This window comes from Callorhinus ursinus, unplaced genomic scaffold (assembly GCF_003265705.2).
Source record: "Callorhinus ursinus isolate GAN/ISIS: 27379988/994484 unplaced genomic scaffold, GSC_fseal_2.0 scaffold14, whole genome shotgun sequence".
NCBI lineage: Eukaryota > Metazoa > Chordata > Mammalia > Carnivora > Otariidae > Callorhinus > Callorhinus ursinus.
Window position 1 is genome coordinate 29,770,074 of NW_027397076.1, and position 24,204 is coordinate 29,794,277.

At 35.6% G+C, this 24,204-nt stretch overlaps 1 protein-coding gene across 9 annotated transcripts in view; it reads left to right on the plus strand.

The window, feature by feature from the left end:
- Window positions 1-24,204, plus strand: part of OSBPL8 (oxysterol binding protein like 8) — a 159,176-nt gene that overhangs the window by 47,927 nt on the left and 87,045 nt on the right. For 3 of the 9 annotated variants that reach the window (XM_025882779.2, XM_073900621.1, XM_025882775.2), the window contains 3 exons: window positions 741-849; window positions 16,834-16,872; window positions 22,683-22,719. In XM_025882779.2, the coding sequence (XP_025738564.1) occupies window positions 808-849; window positions 16,834-16,872; window positions 22,683-22,719 (118 nt within the window). In that variant the 5' untranslated portion in view covers window positions 741-807. Of the gene's footprint in view, window positions 1-740; window positions 850-16,833; window positions 16,873-22,682; window positions 22,720-24,204 lie in introns of those variants that run through there. The other 6 variants (XM_025882780.2, XM_025882778.2, XM_073900622.1 and 3 more) reach the window with 4 other exon arrangements.

Below are 24,204 nucleotides of genomic sequence, written 5' to 3' on the forward strand. Positions count from 1 at the left end.
CTCATCATACTCTTACTCTTGGATGTGTTTATATATCTTTGTGCATTTGTATAAACAAGTAAGTGTGGCATAATTATTAGACTCAAAATTACTGGATTAAAGTCAATATATTTTAAATTGCCCTTCCAAAAATTCTTCTCACAAAAGTATATGAGAATACTTTTTCCAGCATTTTTCCTACATTCTTGCCAGTGTTGGCAATATTAGCACACTTTTTAGTTTTTGCCAGTGTAATCATGAAAAAAAAGAACATTTATTTCCTTAATTGTAAGTATAAACTCTGAACAATCTCCTATCTGTAACCTTGCTCTTGCTATTCTTCACTTGGTATATTTTCTTTTTTTCCATTTTTTTCTCTGAACCTTTACCATTCTATTTTTTTTTTTTAAGATTTTATTTATTTTTGACAGAGAGTGTACAAGCAGGGGAAGCAGCAGGCGGAGGGAGAGGGAGAAGCAAGGCTCCCTGCTCAGCAGGGAGCCCGATGTGGGGCTTGATCCCAGGACCCTGTGATCATAACCTGAGCCGAAGGCAGACGCTTAACCATCTGAGCCACCCAGGTGCCCCAAACCTTTACCATTCTTTAAGGCCCATGTCAAAATCTGTTTTCTCCATGATTGGATTTCCCAATAACCTCATCCTGTAATGATTTCTCCCTCCTAATATACTTTCTGCTTTATTTTCCATTTATCACAGTTTTATACTAGTCCTAATACATATGATTTTTTTTTTTCTTCTAGGATTTTCAGATTTACAGGATGGCTAAACATTAACAGAAAGAGAAGCATAAACTTACCTTCTTTCACTATGGATGCAGGTTTAGCAGATGGAGAACCTGATCAAACTTTGGTGAGTAGTTCAAATATAGTGTAATAAAGTACTGTCCTCTATAGCCGTGAAGTGTTTGATGTAAGCCATCATTTTATTTTAAAAAATGTATTTAAAACAAACAATTTTAAAATAATTCTTTAACTCCTGCTGATATGAAGATGACAGATATTTTAAAGCTTGTTAAAGCAGAACCCAGTCAGTTTTCTGATATTTCTGTCCTATCTCCTCCTCTGCTTACTTGTATTAACTTGGTCCCAACCCTTAGGATGGTAAATTCTTTGGGATAATGCAGAGGCCAACTTTTCTATGTTTCATGTTGCTATGGAATTATATTGAGATGTTTGTATATTTTAATTTAGTGAAAGTCCTTTGTTCAGACTCAAATGTAGGAACAGTCTAATGATTGAAAGCAAAATGCGGTTTTGTTTACTTGTGTTAACTTGTTCCCAGGTTTTTTTGAATTTCTGGTTCAAACTTGTTTTAGTTTCTTAAAAGGTCAAAAAAAGTTAAACTTTAAAATAACTTGTTAACAGAAAATAAAATTGGCATGGAAGTAATTTGGTTTACGAAGCTTATTGTCACAGCGATTATAAAAGGAAAACTGATGGTAGGTTATTTTATTTTCACTATGATTTCAGCAAAAAGTTAAGATTAAAGCCTTGTCTTAGAACATGTATACTTTGCCATAAAGATCCTATTTAAAGTTAATGGACGTTCTTAACTCTTTTAGCTGAAATATTTTTAATCTCTTATTGATAATAAAAATGCCAGTAATAAAAACAATTGCTATTCTCTAAGTGTATACTTTGTCAGACTGCCCTCACAACAGCATTTTAAAGGTAGGTATTTGTTTATTCTCACTTTTATAGATGGAGAAAAGGGCTCCGAGCCGGAGGTTAATTATCTTCTCTAAGAGCTCACAGCTTAAGGGGTGTTTCAGTACTTTGCCACTAATTTGTTGGCTCTGTGCCTGTCTTTCTGAATAGAATTGCTTAAAATTTACTGTTACCTTCTAAACTAATATCTAAACAGATAGTGTTAAATTCTATAACAGAATACCTGTGCTATATTAATAAAATTTTATTCATTTTTTTATTCTAAATCCTGTTGATGCAAGATATTTAAAAAGCAATGAGAACAACTTTCTTTTTCTTGTTCATTAAGTTTCTTTTGTGAAATATTGTAGCTTATTTTAGAATAATACCAATAATTTCAGTTGCACTGCTGAGATACTCTGTATTTGAAACTAATCTTGAGATCTACTTTTGAGTTACCTATTTATAAAATATCACCTTTGAACTGCACTGCCTAAGCTGGTTACTGTTTAGATCTAGGAGAAGTGGATAAGAAAGTGGGCTTTGTAGCCATTTAGCTACATGTTAAAATCTAAGCTTTGTTGCTTAGTTGTATGACCTGGATAATGAATTAAAATTCTCTAGGTTTTCAGTTTTCTCATCTATTATATAAAGATAATAGTAATATCCATCCACCTTCCAGAATTGTTTTGAGTTTTGTTTTTAAAGGCTTTATTTATTTATTTGTCAGAGAGAGGGAGAAGCAGGCTTCCCGCTGAGCAGGGAGCCCGATGCGGGGCTCGATCCCAGGACCCTGGGATCATGACCTGAGCTGAAGGAAGATGCTTAACCACTGAGCCACCCAGGCATCCCTGTTTTGAGTTTTGATTAGATAATATATCTGTAAAGTGCCTATTACAAAGCCAGAGACATTCTAAACATCCAGTAAATAAAAGCTACTACTATTATTGTTGATATAATTAGCTGTATCAAGCCTTCACTCCAAAAAGATAAATAATTAGAAGGCAGGAGAGGCAGTAAAACACATTGAAAAAAACCCTAGGCTGTTCAATAATTTTGGCTTTATACTTTCTCGGAATCTCAGTTTTTCTTCCTAAAATATTGAGGCACATATTCTACTTCAGTAAAAAATGTAGGCAAGAATGCTCATTCTGAGTACTTGATAGAGACAGTATGATCTAGAGAAACCAGAAAGGTCTTTGAAAATATGAAGTAGTGTGTCAGTATGAGTTGGTAGTGTTTTAAAAAATGATTGCATGGGCGCCTGGGTGGCTCAGTTGGTTGGGTGACTGCCTTCGGCACAGGTCATGATCCTGGAGTCCTGGGATCGAGTCCCATGTTGGGCTTCCTGCTGAGCAGGGAGTCTGCTTCTCCCTCTGAACCTCTTCCCTCTCATGCTCTCTATCTCTCATTCTCTCTCTCTCAAGTAAATAAATAAAATCTTAAAAAAAATAAAAAATAAAAAATAAAAAATGATTGCATGCACTAGATTTTAAAATATTAGTAAACTTTTTTAAATTGCAGCCTTTGTACAAAGTACTATGCCTGGTGAAGGGGATGCCAAGAGATATACATTATAGTTTATCTGAGTTTTATTTTGGAAAGACTAGAGAGATGGATAGATAAGGCAATAACAGATTTACTCAGTATTAAATGATGGACATAAACAAGGCATAGTTTACAAGCTGTGAGGATTGGGTGGTGGTTATACACTGGGGTAGTTAGAAGAGTTTTCTTAAGAGAACATACACTGATTAGCACAGGTAAATAGTGAACGTAGGATTGAAAATGAGCAAGGAGAACATTCTAGGAAGGGAGGATAACAAGAGGCAGAGCTAAATGGGGGAAATTATTTGCTTATTGGGTTATTTTTTTAGGGAGAAATGAATTAGAAAAATTAAGGTAGATTGGAAGGTAGTGTTACTTACATGAGGCAGATAGAGACCAAAATTGTAGAAGGTTTTGAGTGCCAGACCTGGGATTTTGAACTTGAATCTGAAAGCCATAGTATGTCATTGTATGTTTTTATGTAGGTAGATGAATGTAGAAGCAGGATATAAAACAATTAGGAAGAGTAAAAGATATTAAGAGACTATTATAGTAGTCTTGGTGTGAGGTTGCAAAAGCTTGGACTCAATATTACTGTTGGTGTCCATTAATTTAATATTCTTCTTCCATAGGAGATTACTTTTTCTCTCTCTCTCTATTTTTTTTTTTTTAAGTAGGTTCCACACCCAGCATGGAGCCCAACGTAGGGCTTCAACTCACAATCCTGAGGTTAAGACCTAAACTGAAATCAAGAGTCGGACACTTGGGCGCCTGGGTGGCTCAGTCAGTTGGGCGACTGCCTTCGGCTCAGGTCATGATCCTGGAGTCCCGGGATCAAATCCCACATTGAGCTCCCTACTCACTGGGGAGTCTGCTTCTCCCTTTGATCCCTCCCTGTCTCATTCTCTCCCTCTCTCTCTCACTCTCTCTCTCTCAAGTAAGTAAAATCTTAAAAAAAAAGAAAAAGTCTGACACTTAACTGATTGAGCCACCAAGGTGACCCTACTTTCTTTTTTCTTAAAAAAATTATTTTGCCCACTCATTATTCCACTTGTGTATAGTTCAGTTTTTGTGGTAGTGTTGTCTTAAGTAGTAAATATTGAAAAATATGGATTGAATCTCTGTATATGGAACTACTATATTTCAGGACACAAGTATACATTTAATATATGTCTTATGATATTTTGTAAAAATCCAGAACTTAGATCACTTTAGCAATTAACCACTAAGAAATGCTTAAAGTGTAGGAGTTAAATTTTTATTACTAGGTTGAGGTAGACTATGTGAAACATTTTTTTTCATTAAAAAAACTGAATATGTTTTTCACCTTAAGGACAGTCATTATATCTTTTGAATATTTTATATATTATTTCTGTTGCCAGAAGAAACCTTTCTTTAGAAGGTCTATTAGAGGTAAAAAATCTTTTGTTGTATTGTAAATGGATTATATAAATGACTTTCAGAAGAGAATACAGTTTTTAAAATACATATGAATCTTTTGTATTATAAGGCGCTTTCAACTGAAGTAATCTTTCTTAAAATTCTAATGTAAATTGGGTAATTTGAATCAAAGGATTTCTGAAATGTAAGGAAATGCAAAGATTATTTAGTTCAGTAATTCTTAGAATGTAGTAAATGAGTTTCTTTCTAATGGGCCTACAGAGGATCCAACTTCCTGAAACTTTTATTTTTACGTACTTCCTAGGTGAGTTTTTCATGATTACTGTGATTTGGTGTTCATAAAGTAAAATTGGTATGTTACTAGACCTTACTGAGAGCTTTAAATCATATTCTAAGAAGTATGGCTACTGTATATAATATTTGGCAATATTATATAGCTTGTATATTTGGCCACACCAGTTAATGGAATCGCCCCAGTGTTTGGTAACATCAAGTATTATTTTGAGTGGTCCTAAATTATATAAATTCTTAGGTTGCAGAGATCTTCTTATGTAAAATAATAAAACAACTAGAAATTTTAGTCACCAATTTGTTACCTACATACTCATTCTCGTATTAAGAGTTCTCTCTTTCTAATAGTTGCTTGCTAACTGTAAGAATTTATATGTTAATCACATTTAAGAATGGTGCTATCTTTCTTGAACTTTTTATTATGGAAAATTTCATATATTTTTAAAAAGATGGACTAATGTAGTGAATCATCATGTACCTGTCACTTGTCTTCAGCAATTACCAATTCAGGTCAGTTTTATATCAGCTGTAGTCCCACCTTCCCATCCCATGTTTTTTTGGAGCAAATTCTGGATAAATCATTTTGTTTGTAAATATTTCAGTAAATATTTCTAAAATATAAAGATCTTTCTTTAACCGTAAATACCATTAGTATCCTAAAAATGACTTATTCTTTAATCAAATAACTAGTCAATGCTTAAATTTCCCTGATTGTCTCATAAATATTATTTTTTATAATCCTTATGTTGGCCTTGGTTGATAAGTTATTGAGGTCTTTTTTAATCTTTTAAGTCTATCTTGTATCTGTTTTTAATTTTTCCTTTTCAGTGTATTGAAATAAATAAATAAGGTAGTTTGTCTGGTAGAATTTCCTGCAATCTGGATTTTCCCACATGGTGATTATTTAATGTGTTCTTCAGTCACTTATATTTCTTGCAAGTTGGTCATTAGAGTTAGACTTGCTCAAACTCTTTTTTGACAAGTATACTTTATTGAGGGTGTTGTGTATTACCATCAGGAGGGATATAATGTCTGTCTCTCTTCTTGTGATAATAGCAGCCATTGGTGATCATTGTATGTTAGTTCACTAAGGGTATAAATTAATATCCTAACTGGCTTACAAAAATGGGGGCTGGAGAGAATAACTGTGACTAGTCCCTACCTTTCACACAAACCAACCCATGTATATTTTGTCCTCTAGACTATTAATCTTTTTGCCATTTTACAACTTTATTGAACCTTCTCCTAAAGGGAGACATTTTTTAAAAGGATAAAACAATTTGTCAAAATACTTTATGATTTATTTTCTTCTTTAACTTATGAATGTTACAGGTTAGTAGTAGTTAAATATTTGTAATGTTTGAACTTCCCAAGTGGGAAAATAATACTCAGTTATTTCTTATTATATGGATACTTCGATTCTCTCTTACTATAACTTCATTTTTTTGGCTTGTTAAATGTTCTTATTAGAAGCTTGAATAATATGTAAAAAATTTGCAGATATATAATGGGACTCTAATAAACTAATGGGAATTGAAAAAAGCTTTTTTTTAAATTAAGATTTCATTTATTTATTAGCATAAGCTGGGGGAGTGGTGGAGGGAGAGGGAAAAGCAGCAGGGAGCCCAGTGCGGGACTCAATCCTAGGACCCTGATTTCACGACCTGAACCAAAGGCAGATGCTTAACCTACTGAGCCACCCAGGCGCCCAAGAGTTAGCTTTGAAAAAGAAAAATAGCCAGTGATCTATACAGTACATCAGCAGAATCCTAAGCCAGAAATCTTTTGTATTTCCATTATGCTTGGAGAGCTTCTCCATTTAATGGTATTTGGTGTTATTTGCCCCATTTGTCATTCTCTGAGTGTACAGTGCACTATTCCAGAGACTACATGAGGTGATGATGTCATCAATCTCCTGGCTAATTATAGCATTCCCATATACTTTGTACTCAATTTCCCCTATTATTAACACATTTATGGTACATTTGATATAATTAATGAATCAAGGTTGATACATTATTAACTAAAGTCCATACTTGATTCAGATTTCCTTAAGTTTTTGCCTGTTGTCCTTTTCTGTCCCAGGATCTCATCTGGAATAGCACATTACATTTAGCAGTCATATTTCCTTAGGGTCCTCTTGACTGTGATTTCCTTGTTTTTGATGACCTTGACAATTTTGAGGAGTACTGGTTAGATATTTTGCACAATGTCCTTCAATTGAGATTTGTCTGTTTTTCTCTGATTAGACTGATCCTTACGGGTTTTGGGGAAGAGACCACAAAGGTAAAATGCCATTTTATCACATCGTTGCCAAGGGTATATACTGTCAACCTGACTTATCATTTCTGATGTTGACTTCGATTACGTGGCTGAAATAGTTTCTCATTTTTAATTTATAATAGGGCAAATATCAGTAGGTATAATCCACATTAAACAGCAGCTCTTTGGAGGCTTCAGTAATTTCTGGGATAGTGAAGGAATCTGGAGACCCAAAAGTTTGAAAATTCCTGAAGCCTTTAGCAATTAACACTTTAAGGAAGAATAATTTATAGCTACCTGATATGAAAAGAGGGATCCAGAAGGTGATGGGGGGTGGGGACAGAGTAGAAAGAAGAATTGATAGGGCCTTCGGCAGTGAGGGAGTGATGATCAAGATAAAATTTGACTATTATAAAATTGTACCTGGCATTATGATCTATATTTTTCAAGGAGTTTTTGTTTTTGTTTTGTTTCTGTTTTCATTTTGACATTTACAGGTATTGGTTGAATGCTTACCTATTTTGTCTTTATGAGTTTTAATGTTTTGTCTGATTCGTATCATCTGCAAATAATAGTTTATTTCTTTCCAATCCTTATACAGTTAGGACTATGGTTTTGTGTATGTATGCCTGCAGGTGAAAGTTGGTGGAGTGTTTATAGTCTTTTATAGTTTTCCAGAAATGAATCTGTTGTGTGTAATTTTCAAAACCATTTAAGATTTACTATTTTGTTACTTTTTAGAATACATCATGTCCTCTTTAGGGGGTCTCCTGTTTGGGGAATGTGGCACTTTCACTTCTATCTTTTACCTCTCATGTTTTCCTTCTTTTCTTTGTGTTCTGCCTTCTTGATGAATTCCTTCATCACTCTTCCTGCTCACTAATTTATTATTGTATTTTATTTGTTTTGCTGTTCAAACCTGCTGTATACTTTGTTTCATCATAATGTTTTTATACCCAGTATTACTAGCTGTTTTCTCTTTGAATGTTTGGTCATACTTCATTTTTACAATATCCTCTCAGATCTTTTTGAGCATATTTATTATGGTAAGTTTTTGATGAGTTTGGTTCACTAATTTTATCTCCAGCTGAGATTCTTCAGTTTGTTTTCTTTGTAGCATTTGGACCCCTTAGGATATTAATTATTTGTTTATGAGGTTATACTTCCTTGGAAATAATATTCTCTTGGGAATATTAATTGCTTTGTCTGATTGATAACTGTCCTAGATAGAATAGAAAGAGCCTAGGGACTCTTTTGGTTGATCTAGGGAATGTATGTCATAGAGTAGAGAATCTCTTAAAATCATTGCTTCATCATTTTTCATTTGCCCTCCCACCAAAATATTGTTTCTTAGGGAACTTTTTTGTATATCTGCTCTGAGCATAGCTCATAGCCACAAGCTGCCTCCCTAGTTGTAATCACTTAGCTCATTTGGGGAAAAGGGCAGTGGGAGATAGTGGTCATCCTCTTTGCCTGTGATACTGCAGCTGGACATACACATTATTCTGTTCTATTCTATTCTATTCTATTCTATTCTATTCTATTCTATTCTATTCTATTCTGTTCTGTTTATTTTTAAGTACTGGAGCCCAGTGTGGGACTTGAACTCACGACCCTGAGATCAAGGCCTGAACTGAGATGAAGAGTCGGATGCTTAACCGCCTGAGCCATCTACAGTTTAAAAACAAAGTGTTTAGAACCATGTTTAATGTTTCTAGTTGGTATTAAATCATGTTCTACCCTGGTAGTGAAGACAGGGTGGGCAATGATTGTCCAGTATCACTGAGAAAAAAAAGGGCACAGAATGATGACTTCCAACCCTCCCTCCTACCCTCAGCCCTTTCCTCCATCTGTGGTACTATACTCTCTTTCTGGTCTAAGGTTGCTTGCCGTCCACCCATCTTTAAAAATAGGTTCAGGGAGAGTATTAGTTATTTCACTAGTAAATAACTCAGTTCCCATTTTTAAAAGAAATTGGTTACTTTCTTTTTGGCTTTGTGTTCTCTCTATGTAGAATGGCTGAGGTGGTGGCTGAAAGGGGACCAAAAAATCAAAAGAACAGCAGCACTGTTTAACAGTTCATTCCTATTAAGATCTTTGGCAGCTTGACATGCCCATAGTATAAACATCAAAAGTAGAACTATTAAGGCCATTAACTCCCAAGTAAATAGTTTGTCATTTATCCAATAGAAAGCTATTTGTTTTGCTAAACTAGACTTTGAAGCCAAAAACTGGCTTCAAAATTTTATTATTTCTTTTAATATCCATAAATACTGCAATCATTCGAGTTTTAAAAGTATGGATTGAAGATTTTTCATGAATGTTTTTACTTGCTGTTTCTCCTAAGTTTTAAGACATTCTTTTATAAGCAGAATATCATTAAAGCCACTGCTCTACATTTAACTTTATTTTTTAAGATTTTATTTATTTATTTGAGAGAGCATGTGCGAGTGCATGAGCAGTGGGAAGGGCAGAGGGAGAAGCAGACTCCCCACTCAGCAGGGAGCCCCACGTGGGGCTCCATCCCAGGACCCCAGGATCATGACCTGAGCAGAAGGCAGTTTCTTAACAGACTAAGCCAACCCGGATGCCCCTCTACATTTAACTCTTAATTAAAATTATGTGCATTAAGAATCTTAAATTTCTTTGTTTTTTTAGAAAATAAAATGAGTCCTATCAAATCTCAGATTAGAATGTGAAGGATTAGAATTTTAGCATGTTAGAGATACATGAAGATAAAATTTGATTAAAAGTTCAAGAAAATCTCTACCTGTTCAGCTATTTTAGAGAATAGAGCAATTAAGAGATTTTTATCCAGACCTCAGATCACCTTAGTAGGTTTTCATTAACTTAAGTCTACTTCAGAAGTCACCTTAAGTTTAATATGGTGAAAACAGCAGCAATGGTACGCAAAAAAAAAAAAAAAAAAAAAAAAAACATGGGAGGGGAAATGAATTTATGTGTATTGTGTACACATAAAATTTATTTTTTTAAAGATTTTATTTATTTATTTATTTGACAGAGAGACGGTGAGAGAGGGAACACAAGCAGGGGGAGTGGGAGAGGAAGAAGCAGGCCTCCTGCTGAGCAGGGAGCCCGATGTGGGACTCGATCCCAGGACCCTCGGATCATGACCTGAGCCGAAGGCAGACGCTTAATGACTGAGCCACCCAGGCGCCCCCATAAAATTTAATTTTACTTTTGGTCAAACATTTATCGAGTTTAGAAAACTAACCTATCTTCATAGAGCTCATCTATGCGCATGGTACCTTAACTTGATTTTAGGTCTCACAGACAATATTGTTTGCTGCTTGTTTGGTAGAAAATAAAACGATAAGATGGGGCGCCTGGGTGGCTCAGTCAGTTAAGCATCTGCCTTCGGCTTAGGTCATGATCCCCGGGTCCTGGGATCAAGCCCCACATTGGGCTCCCTGCTCGGTGGGAAGCCTGCTTCTCCCTCTGCCTCTTCCCTCTGCTTGTGCTCCCTCTCTCAAATAAATAAATAAAAGGTCTTTTTTTTTCAAGAAAATAAAACTATAAGAAATGAATAGCAACTAACATTTGTTAAATTTCTGTCATGTGCCAGAAGCTATTCTAAGTGCTTTTGAGGGAAACTCATGTAATTGTCTAATAATCTTATGAGATAGTAGTATTACCCTCATTTAATAGAACACAGAAATGATAAGTTGCTCAGGGTCATACAACTAGTAAGTGGCAGAACTGGGATACATTTTGGCTCCGTAGGCCAAGCTTTAATTATTTTCCTATACTACGTCTCAACCAAGTTAGAATCAGAATATACAGATCCTGGAATACTATTTTTACAGTTTGAAATTTTTGTTTTTAAGGTAATGTCAAACCATTGAATTTTTTGTTCTTGTTTTTTTTTGGAGCCAAGAAACAACCTATTGAGAGTTGTGACTTGGGAAAATGATTTTGGCAGAATTATGGAATATTGTGGGGACAACCAGATGAACATTATAGAACTATCTCTGAGGTGTCTTGAAAAATCCCAGTGCCCAGGTTGCACCCCTATTCAATTGAATTAGAGTCTCAGAGGGTGAGATGCAGACATCATTAGTTTTTAAAAGTGTCCCAGGTGATTTTAATGCATGGCCAAAGTTGAGAACTATAGAAATAGAGGCAATTAGCCCAGGGAACAAGTTAGCATGCGGTTGTGTAATCTAGGTAGAAGGCAGTTAAAACCTATAGGGTAGTAATAGCTGAATAGAAAATATGTCCCTTTTGGATTTTTTTTTCCCTAGATTTTTAGAATTTGCATTTTTCATATTTGGGTTAATTTATTAGTATGGAGAGAAAAAAACAAAAAAACTTGCACATTTACTATATGTTGTGATCTTGGCTCTGTGTCTCACATACTTTCCATTTAATCTCCATAATACTGTGGGGGTAGGTATTACTCTGTTTTTAGAGATGAAGAAACCAAGACTCTCAGAGAGTTAGTAATTTTTCTAAGATCACATAGCTAATCAGTGGGCCATGTTAGGATTTAAATATACGTACTATAATTTTGTTATTCTTGTCATTGAATGTAAAGGCTAATGTTTTTATATTATAAATTGATCTATGTCATACCCAGCCTTTTAAAATTTTTATGTGCATTACCTAGTGTAATGTATACTTTGAAAAGTACGTGATACATGATCTATTTTATTTAACTCAAAGCTTTGTTCTCCTATAACTAATTTTGATTTTTCTATCTGGGGTGAATATTTTGGCGTTTAGGCAGTATGTAGTTGAACAGTTGTTAACTGCATTTTTATGTGTGGTAGATATTATGAGTCATGGAAGTTGATGTTTCCATAATATTAGCAGTCTTTCCTGTGGCTTGATACTGAACAACATGATATGCTAATCAGTGATTTGTTAATAAGAGAACTCTAGAAGGAAAGAAGGTATTTGTTATACAGTCCTTATGTCTTAATTTAGATCCTGGTCAGGATTCAATATAGAATGTGGGCTTATGTATCTGTGTAAGGAATTGGCCAAAATCAAATTCCAAGTAACATAACTCTTATTTCAGACTGAATATCAAAGTTATTTAAGTAGATCATAAGATTAAGCATCACACACTGAAATATTTTTGTATATGAGCAGTCTCCTAGAATCAGTTGTCATATCTAACCTGGCATGATTGTGATGTGATTACATGGTTTCTGTTGTGCTTATCAGGTGAGTAAAGATGGTTAGGTCAGATGTAGAGGAGAATGTTAATGAGGTCAAAGGCAAGGTTTAATTCTTTTAATGGACAGGTCACTTTTTTCTTGTTTCATAACTACAGACTTCACCAGCAGTCTCACCAGATGCATGACATTAGTTACAACTGACAATTGATTTTGAACTTCCCTTGTATATGAAGTCCTTGATGAAGGAAGTTGCTTTCATCATGGCAAGAGACCACCATTACCAGAAGAAATATAACTTAGGCTCCCTTACCAAAACAGGTGGTGAATCTAACAGTGTTATTTATGAAGGACAGAATTATTTAAGAAAAATGATTGGGGAATTCCTAACAAAGGAATTTGGGCGTATGATAGCCAGAGACTAATAGTGGAAGAAAATATGAATATGCTTTACATTACAACTAAAGATGTTCTCAGGTATTGCGGTAATTTTCTATGTTGAATTGTTATTATAACAGAATTTTAGGACTATAACAGATCTTATGAGTAAATAAAAAAGCTAAATTCAGGATATTTATTCAGGTTTACCCAGGGAATACTGAGAGAGCTAGGCTTAGAACTCAGATTTCAGAATTCAAGTCCATATTAGTTCTTTGTGTATATATGTTAAGCATTGCAGAATGTTAAGGTTTGGAAAATACAAAGATGGGTAAGACTTTTTTTTTGCTGTTAGAGAATTTAAACCAATTCATTTGATAAACAGAGAAACTCAGCGAATTACACATAAGAAATTCTTTTCTAGGTATTAGAGTTATAATAATGACTAAACCTTTTTTTCATTCATGCATTTGTCATTCAGTATTTGTTGATTGCCTACTATGTGCCAGGCTCTGTTCTAGTCTTAAGGGATACAACAGTGACCAAAACAAACTAAGTTCCTACTTCAGTGGAGAACATTATAGTGGAGGAAGACAAAAAAAGTACATAAATATATACGTTAAGTGGTGATTGTTGTGATGAAAAATAAAGCAGGGTAAGATGTATAGAGAATCCGGAATAGGGGATGGATGTTGCTATTTCCTGGGAATACTATGGAAGTCTTCTGATGAAGTTACCTTTTTTTTTTTTAGAGTGGGGGGTGGGGCAGATGGAGAGAAAGAATTTTTTTTTTTAAAGATTTTATTTGTTAGAGAGTACACAAACAGGAATGTAGAGGGAGAAGGAGAAGCAGACTCCCTACTGTGTTGGGCTCAATCCCAGGACCCTGAGATCATGACCTGAGCCCAAGGCAGACACTGAAGCCAACTGAGCCACCCAGGCGCCCCAAGAGAGAGAATCTTAAGCAGTCTCCATGCCCAGCATAGAGCCCCATGTGGGGCTCCATCTCATCACCCTGAGATCATAACCTGAGCTGAAATCAAGAGTCCAATGCTTAACTGAGCTACACAGGCGCCCCTGATGAAATTACTTTTGAACAGAGTCTAAAGGATAAGAGCCAGTGTGGAGCTTGCAGGTCTATTAGGCAGACTGTGGTGGTTAGGCTGTAAGTGTTGAGGTTTGTGGGAAAGGTGAGTTAGGGGTCTTTCACCTCCTCAGTTAGGAAAACGGTGTGGTGCAGGGGCACTGTCCCTAGGAGTGCATTGAACTCTGTGGGCTCTCCCCTCAGTTCTGCCTGATAGAAGGATGCAGTGACAACACAGTTGTAGTATCCCTTTGTTTTACCTGGTGTGAGAGGTCAGGAAATCCCTCATCGAAGATGTGATATTTTATCTGAGATAAGAAGAATGAGTGCAGCAGGAGGGTGATTGGGAAACCTTTAGGGAGCTGGAGCTCAGGAGACATTAAGGTGGGAAACTAATTTGGGGAGTTGTTAGTGAATAGAGCCCATTTAAAAATTAAGTCAATGGAATCATCTGGGGAAATCATGTTGAATGGGGACAAAAGAGATTCTAGGATTCAACCTGGGGTGCAGGGGCAGAAGGGGAAGGGAGCCAAGCAATGAGAGGGAAGGAGAGAAAATAACTTGTTAACTGGGGAAAGGGAGAGAGTTTTGAGAAAAGGAGTGATCAGTGGTGGCCAGTCCTAAAGAGTGGTCAGTGAGGTTTAGCTGGGAAAGCTAAGGTTGGCTAGACTTGAAATATTTAATAGTATAGCCGCTTATGACTAATTTACATTTAAATAAATTAGCTTCTCAGTTTAGCCACATTTCAAGAATTTAACAGCTACATGTAGTTAGTAGCTACTCTATTGGATAGTGTAGATATAAACTATTTCTAGCATTGAAGAAGTTCTATTTGATAGCAGTGTACTAGATCATTATAATATTAGGGAAAAGTTAAATAAAGATTCATTTTTTGTGATAGCAATAGAGAAAATACTTTGAGACAACTGATTATGTATTACCAAAGAACTGATGTTAGGAAGTCAGAGTTTTATCTTGAACTGTGGTAGCAGAATTGGCGATTTGAGTTGAGCCTTCAAGGTCAGGGAACTTTCAAGGTATTGAAGGGAAGCAAAAAGAAAGGGAGAAAATTGCAGATCACTCTGAGCGCAATCAATTTTACTAGACAGAGAATTTAGGTAAGTTTCAGAGCTATCTCATGGGGGATCAGAACACCTCTGTGGCATGAATAATTGGTCCATGCTGTAGACAATTTAAATATCAGGGTTTGAGGCTTATTTTCTAAAGAATGGGTACTATCAAATGTTTTTAAGTGGAGGAGTAACATGGCCAATGTGATAGTTTATGGAATTAATTTGGTAAATTAAGTTCTTGGTTTTTTTCTTCGTCTTTGTCATTTGTTGCATTCCTAAGTAATCCTGCCTTATGTCTACATACTGCTTTTAAAAAAAAAAATCTATAAAGTACACTCATGTAAACTGTACCATTCATGTAAACTATTATTTAAAAAATTTTTTTAAAGATTTTATTTATTTGAGAGAGAGAATGAGATAGAGCATGAGAGGGGGGAGGGTCAGAGGGAGAAGCAGACTCCCCGCTGAGCAGGGAGCCCGATGTGGGACTCGATCTCGGGACTCCAGGATCATGACCTGAGCCGAAGGCAGTCGCTTAACCAACTGATCCACCCAGGGGCCCCATGTAAACTATTATTAAGCCTTACAATGATTCTGGAAAGTTGTAACATTTATAATTACATATTCACAGAGAAGAAAATCTCAGAGTTCAATAACTTGCTAATGACGACACTAGCTTGAAGAATGACTAATACTGGGTAGACGAGATAACTTACCTCAATGTCACATAAATTACAGTACATACAGTCTTTAATATATGGTCATTTTTTTTTAAGATTTTATTTATTTATTTGACAGAGACACAGTGAGAGAGGGAACACAAGCAGGGGGAGTGGGAGAGGGAGAAGCAGGCTTCCCGCTGAGCAGGGAGCCTGATGGGCTCAATCCAGAACCCTGGGATCATGACTTGAGCCAAAGGCAAACGCTTAACGACTGAGCCACCCAGGCGCCCCTAATATATGGTCATCTTGTTGACAGTAGGGACCGGGTCTTTATTGTGTTTTTGAATTCCAGTACCTAGCAGAGTGAATGAATGAGTGAGGTGAGACTTAATGCAGGGACATCTATTGAAAGGTAGATGAGAAATGAGGTGATGTGGGTCTGGCCTAGGTAATAGTATTAATGAGAATTGAAAGAAAGGACCAGATGTGAGGTAGACATTGTCTATGTAAAAATCATCAGAACTTAAGGACTTCATGAGATGTTGGGGGGAAAGAGTCTGAGATGACTCAAGGGTTTAGGTCTGAGTGAAAGAAAAAAGCTACCATTGAAAGACTTGGGCAAATTGCCATGGAACCTGATTTCTGAGAGAAGCTACTGAGTGCTGTTTTTGACTTAAAGATGCTTTCTAAAGCCAGCTTAGAGCCCTTCCTTTGTTTAGAGAATTTTAGAACCAGAAGTTAATTTGCAATAATGTCTGAACATACAGGTACCGATGTTTTGGAGTGAAGTTTTGGAGATAGGGTAGGACTTGGAAGTCGTCTGAATGAAGGTAATAAGTATGCCTTGAGCATGAATGCAATCTGCAGGAAAGGAGCAGATAGAGGAAAAAAACAAACAGCTGAGGACTGAGCGCTGGTTATGGCCACTCACTTACTAAATGAGAAGACAGAGTGGAGCCAGGAAAACAGGAGAAGGGAAGGCAGAGGAGTAGAGTACTTCAGAAACCAAGAGAGGAGAAAGTTTACATGGGGGAAAAGGCTGATAGAATTAAATAAATGCAGGGAGGATTAGAACTGTGAAAAAGCCCCAGAGCATGCCAGAGAGGACTTCACAGATTGGCAGATTGACTGGAATTTCCCGAAGCCTCAGAGATTTTTGTTTTTTGTTTTTTTTTGGAAAGGATTTAGTTTCCAGTGTAAATGTATTATTGTACTTTTTTTTTTTTTGCTGCTGCTTAAAAGATTAATGCACCACTTAATTCATTTATACACTGGGTGCTCTCTAAATTCAGATTCAAGTATTTGACATTAAATCACTCCTGAGAAAATTTGTTTTTTTTTTAGATCTTGCCATATTCAGAAGTTGCTGAAGTTCAAGAGACAGTGAGTAATATATGGTGCTATGTTTGGAATGTTAACATTTTTGTATTTTTTGAGGATTTTGAGTTGGATTCTTAAAATATATTTTTCACGGTATTTTATCATAGATGATTATGCCATTGTACTAAGTAACTCATGTAGATTGAAAAGATCACTTTAAAAATGTTTTCATTTTTTCTAAAATGTGAATGTAATTTTTTTTTTACTGTAAAAATAATGCATACCAATGGCATATTTAAACAATACAGAGAATATAATAAATAAAATTCTACCTTCTAGGGGCAACCACTTTTAATATTCTGGTGGCCTCTTTACTAAGTTTCTTCATATGTATATGTCTTACATATGGAATTTTATAAAAATGGAGTCCATACAAACTTTTTATAGCCTATTTTTAAAAGTCAGTGTATAATGAATGATGTTCAGTCAGTGGGAAAAAAAACACTTCAATGGTTACATAGTATTTCATTGTATGAATGTATTTAATAATTACTGTTTTAGATTACTGTAAGTGATGTGATAAATATCTATGGACACATCTTTTTAAATATTTTGGATGATCACTTTAGTGTACATTCCTAGAAGTGCATTTGCTGAAACAAAAGTCTGATTAGGTTATTTTAAAATAACTGCCTGGCAGGCCAGTTAATATTCTCTAACAGTGATAAACTCTAGTTCCTAGAAAAATATTTCCATAAAATATCTCCTGTAAAACTGAGGGATAAAATGTACACAGTGTGTGTTTTGCATTTGATTGCAAAAATACGAAAAGTTCAGTTGAATGTAGAAAGAGGACTCCTGTAGGAAAAACAAACAAATCTCAGATGTGTTTTAGATCTCTCACTGAAGACTCTTACTCTAAGGGCCAAAGATAACACTAAATAGAGCACTCTTGGGATGTTTTATATAATCCTCCTTCCAGATTGTGGCTTCTGAGAGCCAGCTGCAGAAGGATTGCTTCTATGAATACAACTTGATCAACTATGATGGGGGAAGAGGTGCAACTTGCTTGAAACTTTATTTTCAAGTTGTATCAAAGCTGTTTGTGCTTTGGCTTAAGCTCAAAAGATGGCTTAAGTCAAATTGATATGTATGTTAAGAGTGAGGTGCTGTGCTTAAGGCAATGGAATCAAGCTATAGCTCTTATGGGATTGTTTCTGTGTTACAAGGTGGTCATCTGTCCTGAATTGCTTATGACTAAGGGGTTTCCCAGGATGAAGGGTGTGATTATGAACTTCTACCTATTCCTTTACACTTCTGAAAGTTGGCGAGTTTTATGCTAATTATGGATGGCGTGACAAATATTTAGAAGTACATTAAATAAAATCCCATTTTTGCATAATGCTCTTTTCCTGAGATTTGTAGACTAAATTCAGTAAAGATTTAGGTAATGGCTATATTTCATACTTTTAGTTAAAATTGTTAATAGTATACTAATAATAAATAGAAAAACTCTAGGCGTGTTGCTATTATTTTATCACTTGTTGAAATGACTGTGTGGACATTTTTGAAGGGATAATGATAAATATGTTGTTATTCAGTTAGAGAAAATGTTTCCATCATATCTTTAATGGTCTTTTTTTGAACAAGCTGAGGTAAAGTTCCTGGATTCTTTGAGTTTCTAAGAAAGTAGTATTTTGGTTCTCTAACAAAGGCCAAGAAGAGTTGGTTAGCTTTTTATTTTTTAAACTATCTTACAAGGTACTTGTGTAGACTGTTTCCACATCAATAATTTCACATTGTCTTTATTCATGTGTTATACAACATAGAACTGTGCAGATTAGGCCCAGGTCCTAAAAAGCAGTAAAAGTAAGAAGTGTAGTATGCAATTTAGCCATGTACACAAGTGATATAAGTTACTTGGTAAAATTAATATATAATCTTCAATTACTTATATCCCATTTCCCATTGGCATTACTTACAGGCAACTCTGGGATGATAATTTCACTTGTATACCTGTTAAGTGCCTTTTATCCACAACGTTCTGGGGAAGGTGTCTGAAGTCTTGCTTCTTTTTTTTTTTTATTGTATTTCCACTTTTATTTAGAGTGTTTCAGCTTAATTCTTAGTTCTGTTGTTCCATTATAATGTATGGTTTCTGGTCCCTGTTCTTTTTTCTGTTGCATTTTTTAGTCTCCTGTGATTAGCCACTCAGATCATATATCTTAACTGTCACATACCATAATTTATACTGTTTCTTACAAACCTGAACCTTTCTCTGTACAGGTGTGTATGTCCAATTGCCTACTTGACGTTTTGACGTGGATGTCGAACAGACATTTCAGACCTAACCTATCTCAAATTTAGCACTTCTGTTTCTTTCTGTAAACTAAACCCTCTCATTGTCCTTTCCATCTCAGACAATGCAGTTTCATCCTTCCAGGTGCTCAGATCCCAACACTTATCATTTTGATTCCTCTTTTTAAAAAAAAAAAAACAAAACTTCGTACTTGGTCTGTTTGGAAACCCTCTTGGCTCTACTTTTAAAATATATTCAGAACTCAGCTACTTCCTCTCAGCCTCACTGCCACCACCCGCGTCCAAGTCTTCCTCCCCCTAGATTACTGCAGTAACTCCCTAACAGAGTGCACCCCTGTCCCTCGAGTCCACTCTCCGTATAGCGGCCAGAACAGTCCTGTTAAAACATCATCGGATTATGTCACTCCTTTTCTCAGAAATCCAGTGGCTCTCCATCTCATTCAGAATAAAGCCAAAGTCCTGACGAGGTCCTACATAACCTGGCACCCATTTACTTCTTTGACTTCATTTCCTACTACTCTCCTACTTGTATTGTATTCCAGCCTCTCTGGACTTTTTACTGTCCTCCAAGCCCTCCACACTTGCTCCCATCCCAGTCCTCCATCCCACACTTGTTCCTCCTTCCGCCTAGAGTACTCTTCCCCTTCATGTCCTTATGGTAAACTTCCTCATTTTATTCAGTCAATTCTGTAGAGAAGTCTTCTTAGGCCACCCTGTCTTAAATTATAACTCCCTCCTCCTTACCTTTTTATTTTTTAAGATTTTATTTATTTATTTTGACAGAGAGAGACACAGCGAGAGAGGGAACACAAGCAGGGGGAGTGGGAGAGGGAGAAGCAGGCTCCGCACCGAGCAGGGAGCCCGACGCGGGGCTCGATCCCAGGACCCTGGGATCATGACCTGAGCTGAAGGCAGACGCTTAACGACTGAGCCACCCAGACGCCCCTTTCTTCCTTAACCTTTTATGTGTCCTCATTCTTGGCTTATTTTTTCCTCAGTATTTATACTATATAATATGCAGCAAGTTTTTACTTGTTCAGTATGTTATTGTTCATCTCTCCCATTGAACATGACTACCACAAAGGGCAAAATTTTTGTCTTTTTTGTTCTTTGTTCACTGCTATATCCCTTGGGTGCCTGAAATGATACCTGTCTATATAGTAGGTACTCATAAATATTTGGATGGATCAATCAGTGATATGAATAGTGTTTATTTTGATTCTTCAGTGTCTCAATATGAAAAAAATTAGATTAATAGAATCAGATTTATATGACAAACATGCTTGAAGTTATGTTGGAAGCATAATTTGAAACAAATATCAGAAGTTGCTGTATATGCTAGGGATTATTTTCTGGGAGCAAACATGCAAGGAGTACAGCTGCAAAGAAGTTGATATAATGCTGTTAATTAACAAAATTTGAGAATATGTATGATGAAAGTGAACTTAATCGTTTATCCTAAATAGAAGACCAACTAAAAAAACCTTCAAAAATGACTGGCCCCTGTGAAATTAAATAGTCCCAACTGTGCATATATGGTTAGAACTGTTGTTCTCCTTCAAGAAATTCAGATTTACTGGTAAATCTAGGGAAATGAGTAATTATTCATACCATTATAAAAAGGTATTTTTAGAGAATGTCTATGAAATATTTGTCAAGTTTACCATGGTTGACTCTGTCATTTTCCTTCTTTCCATTTTCCAGTATCATATTAGTTATTTATTGGTACATAAATTATCCAAAAATTAAGTGGTATAAAACAAGAAGTATTTGTTATTTTATAATTTCTGTGGATCAGGAATCCAAGAGCAGTTTATGAGATGTCTCTGGCTCAAAATCTCTCAAATGGTTGCAGTCAAGCTACTGGGGAGGGTGTGTGCTGCAATCTCATCTGAAAGCTTGACTGGGCGGATGGGAGGGCAAGGAGGGCGAAGGCAGGAGATTTATTTACAAACTCAAGTAGTAGTTGTTGACTCATCATTCCTTCAGCTCATGGGCCTACCTACAAGGCTGCCTCATGACTCTGCAGTTGGCTTTCCCTAGGGAAAGCAAGAGACTATAAATAAGATGGAGATCATGGTCTTTTTACTGTGTAATCTTGGAAGTGATATCCGTTCATTTCTGCCATATTCTATTTATTAGAAGTGATTCAGTGAGTCCAGAATACTCTCAAAGAGAGGGGATTCTACACAAAGACAGGGGGATCACTGGAGCCTTTGTAGAGATCTCCTGCCACAAATACTTCAGTCTTTTCCCACATGTTTGCTAGTTGTGGTAACATGGCCATCAGTAATAAGGGTTTGAGCACAATTAGTTCATTGTCATTACAGCTGTATTTTTTTAGTTTGTGAAGCTGATAGCAGTTTATAGAATGGGTAACTACAGAAAAATGACTAGAGCAAATACCTTTAAAGGAATTAAAACACAATTTTGAGCATTAGGGAAGCAACAGGGCCAAGATTTTTCTGAAGGAGGCAAAACAAACAACTACCCTTCTTTTTGGTCACAGGTAATTAAGATTCCTTCATTCCCTTTAAATAAAAAGCAAGCAATAATGTAATCAGTGGGAATTTTTTATTTTTGTTGTAACTTTAGTTTTGATGTTACTGTACTTGGTATTTGGAATGAAAGAAAGCTAAGGACTCTGTTTCTACCAAGGGAGACCAAAACACTTGTCTGTAGGCAACATTTAGCATAATATAAGTAGGCAACATTTAGCATAATGTTGTATGTTAAAATAGTTACCAGACAAAAGGTCAGTAGTCTTTTACCATTTCTTTTAGTTGATTGCAAGTTACTCATTTCAGAATTGGGTCTTTGTACTTCCAAATGACCAGTAGCTCCACGTGCTAACACTTCATATTTAGTGGGTCTTAAGAAAATTTGTCTGACAATAAAACTGATCAGTTTATCATTCTAATCAATATTAATCAATATTCCTCTTTTCTTTTTTGCCATTTGAGAAAAAATTTGTTCTACTTTGTTGATGTCTTTGTAAAAGCTCTGCGCACAATGCTTGGCATATAATAAGCACTCATTAAATGTTCTTTCTTTTTATAGAAGAAACAGACTGAATTTCTATGTAGTGTTAAGTGCTTTCATGGCATGCAGAACTAATATTTAATAGTGCATGGGTGTTATAGATTTTTAAACCATTTAAATTTAAAGAATGAACAACTTTGGGCTGTCCCTTACATTTCTAAATAATTTTACCACTCCTAACCCATACCTTGAGTTAAAATTGAAAGTAATTTTTGATTTGAATAATTTTCAAAACAAAATACTTAGTTGATTTCATTTTTGTCTTTCCACCTTTCTTTTCCAAAATTTAAACAAATATTTGATAATGCTTAAACCAAAATCTTTTTATGTGTGGCAAAGGAAATTCCTTGTGAATTATGATTATTAGGATTGATGTGCATGTGCTTTCTACTTATAAACTAATGCTTATTTTCCTTGTCCTTTTGTTTCACTGCTGCTTCAATCCTGATGCATTTTGCTTCTTCCTGGTTTGGATTGTATTTGTTTGCTGCTCAATTACCCTGCATTTAAAGCTTCTTGGTGATAGCAAAGATGTCCTTGGGCCATCAAGTAAGTAGCCAAAGTTTGAATGGCATATTTGGAGACAATATTTTGCTGTATACTTATAAAAGGCATACGGTATTTCTCTTTTGATTATTAAATCATCTACTTTAATTTCTAGGCACTGAAATTCTAAGCAAAGAATATAAATGGTCATTCAGTGCCCATCTGCTCTCAGTGCCCATCTGAGATTGATAGTGTTTATTTACTTCTTGATTGTCTAAAGATGGATTATTTACTTAGCTAGTTATCTAATTCATAATTCAGGACCTCTTCTTCATAGTTTTCCTTTCTATGATCTTCATAAAGCATAGATCAGACTTCTTCGAGACTGGACATGGTACAAGAAATTCACTACCATTTGAAAATGAGAAACATTGTTTTGTTTTTTCATAATCTTTACATAATAGATAATTTGGTTATGAAACACACTTATTTGTACTTTGGGGATTTCATAAGTGAAACATGTTTCATCTTAGGGATTTAGAAGATGTACCCATTAAATTTATGTGTGAAAAAAAGTTTTTTTGACCAGACACTGTGCTGGCTTTGGGGCGGATATGATGAGTAAAACATGTGCCCTGCCCTTAAGGATCATGATAGTCTAGTAGGGGAGTTTTACCCATTAATAGATAATTTCAGAGCATTGTAACAGAGGCAAATTTTGTATTGAAAAATCAGAATTACTGAGGTGAAAGGAACCTCAGATATCATCTAATAAAGCATTAACTTTGTAGATAAAGAGCCTGAAGCTAAGGACTTAAAGGATCGAGTTAGAATTAGTTACTAGCCCAATGTATTCTTTCCTGGTTTTAAGACATCATAAACCATCAGTTTGCTGAATTCAAATCTAACCAAATAATTTAAATATTACTGTGTCATAAATCAGATAAAGATTTAAACTTTATTGAAGGGAAATGTAGAAATTTTATTGATTTAGAAAGTTTTAGTGTTTATTCCTAAACAGTTATCTGACCACTGCAAGTCAGTTTACTGCTCTGGGGCTCATTTTTTTTTTTTTCATTGGCTAAAGAAGGGGCTGAGCAAGATAATGTCAAGCATTTTTCTAGTTGTAAAATTCTTTGGTATGGATTGGTTGCTATTTGTCTCTAATACTGATTATAGTATGTGTGTAATTTTTTTCTAAAAAGAGACAATTTAAAGTAATATGCTAAAATTCCTTTTTAGGGGTTCCTAGGTGGCTCAGTCGTTAAGCGTCTGCCTTCGGCTCCCAGGGTCCTGGGATGGAGCCCCACATCAGGTTCCCTGCTCAGTGGGAAGCCTGCTTCTCCCTTTCCCACTCCCCTTGCTTATGTTCCCTCTCTCACTGTGTCTCTGTCAAATAAATAAAATCTTTAAAAAATAAAATAAAATTCCTTTTTAAAGGGGCTAGGCATAGCTGGCTCAGTCCATAGAGCATGTAACTCTTGATTTTGGGGTTATAAGTTCGAGCCCCATGTTGGGTGTAGAGATTACTTTTTTAAAAAAATTTAT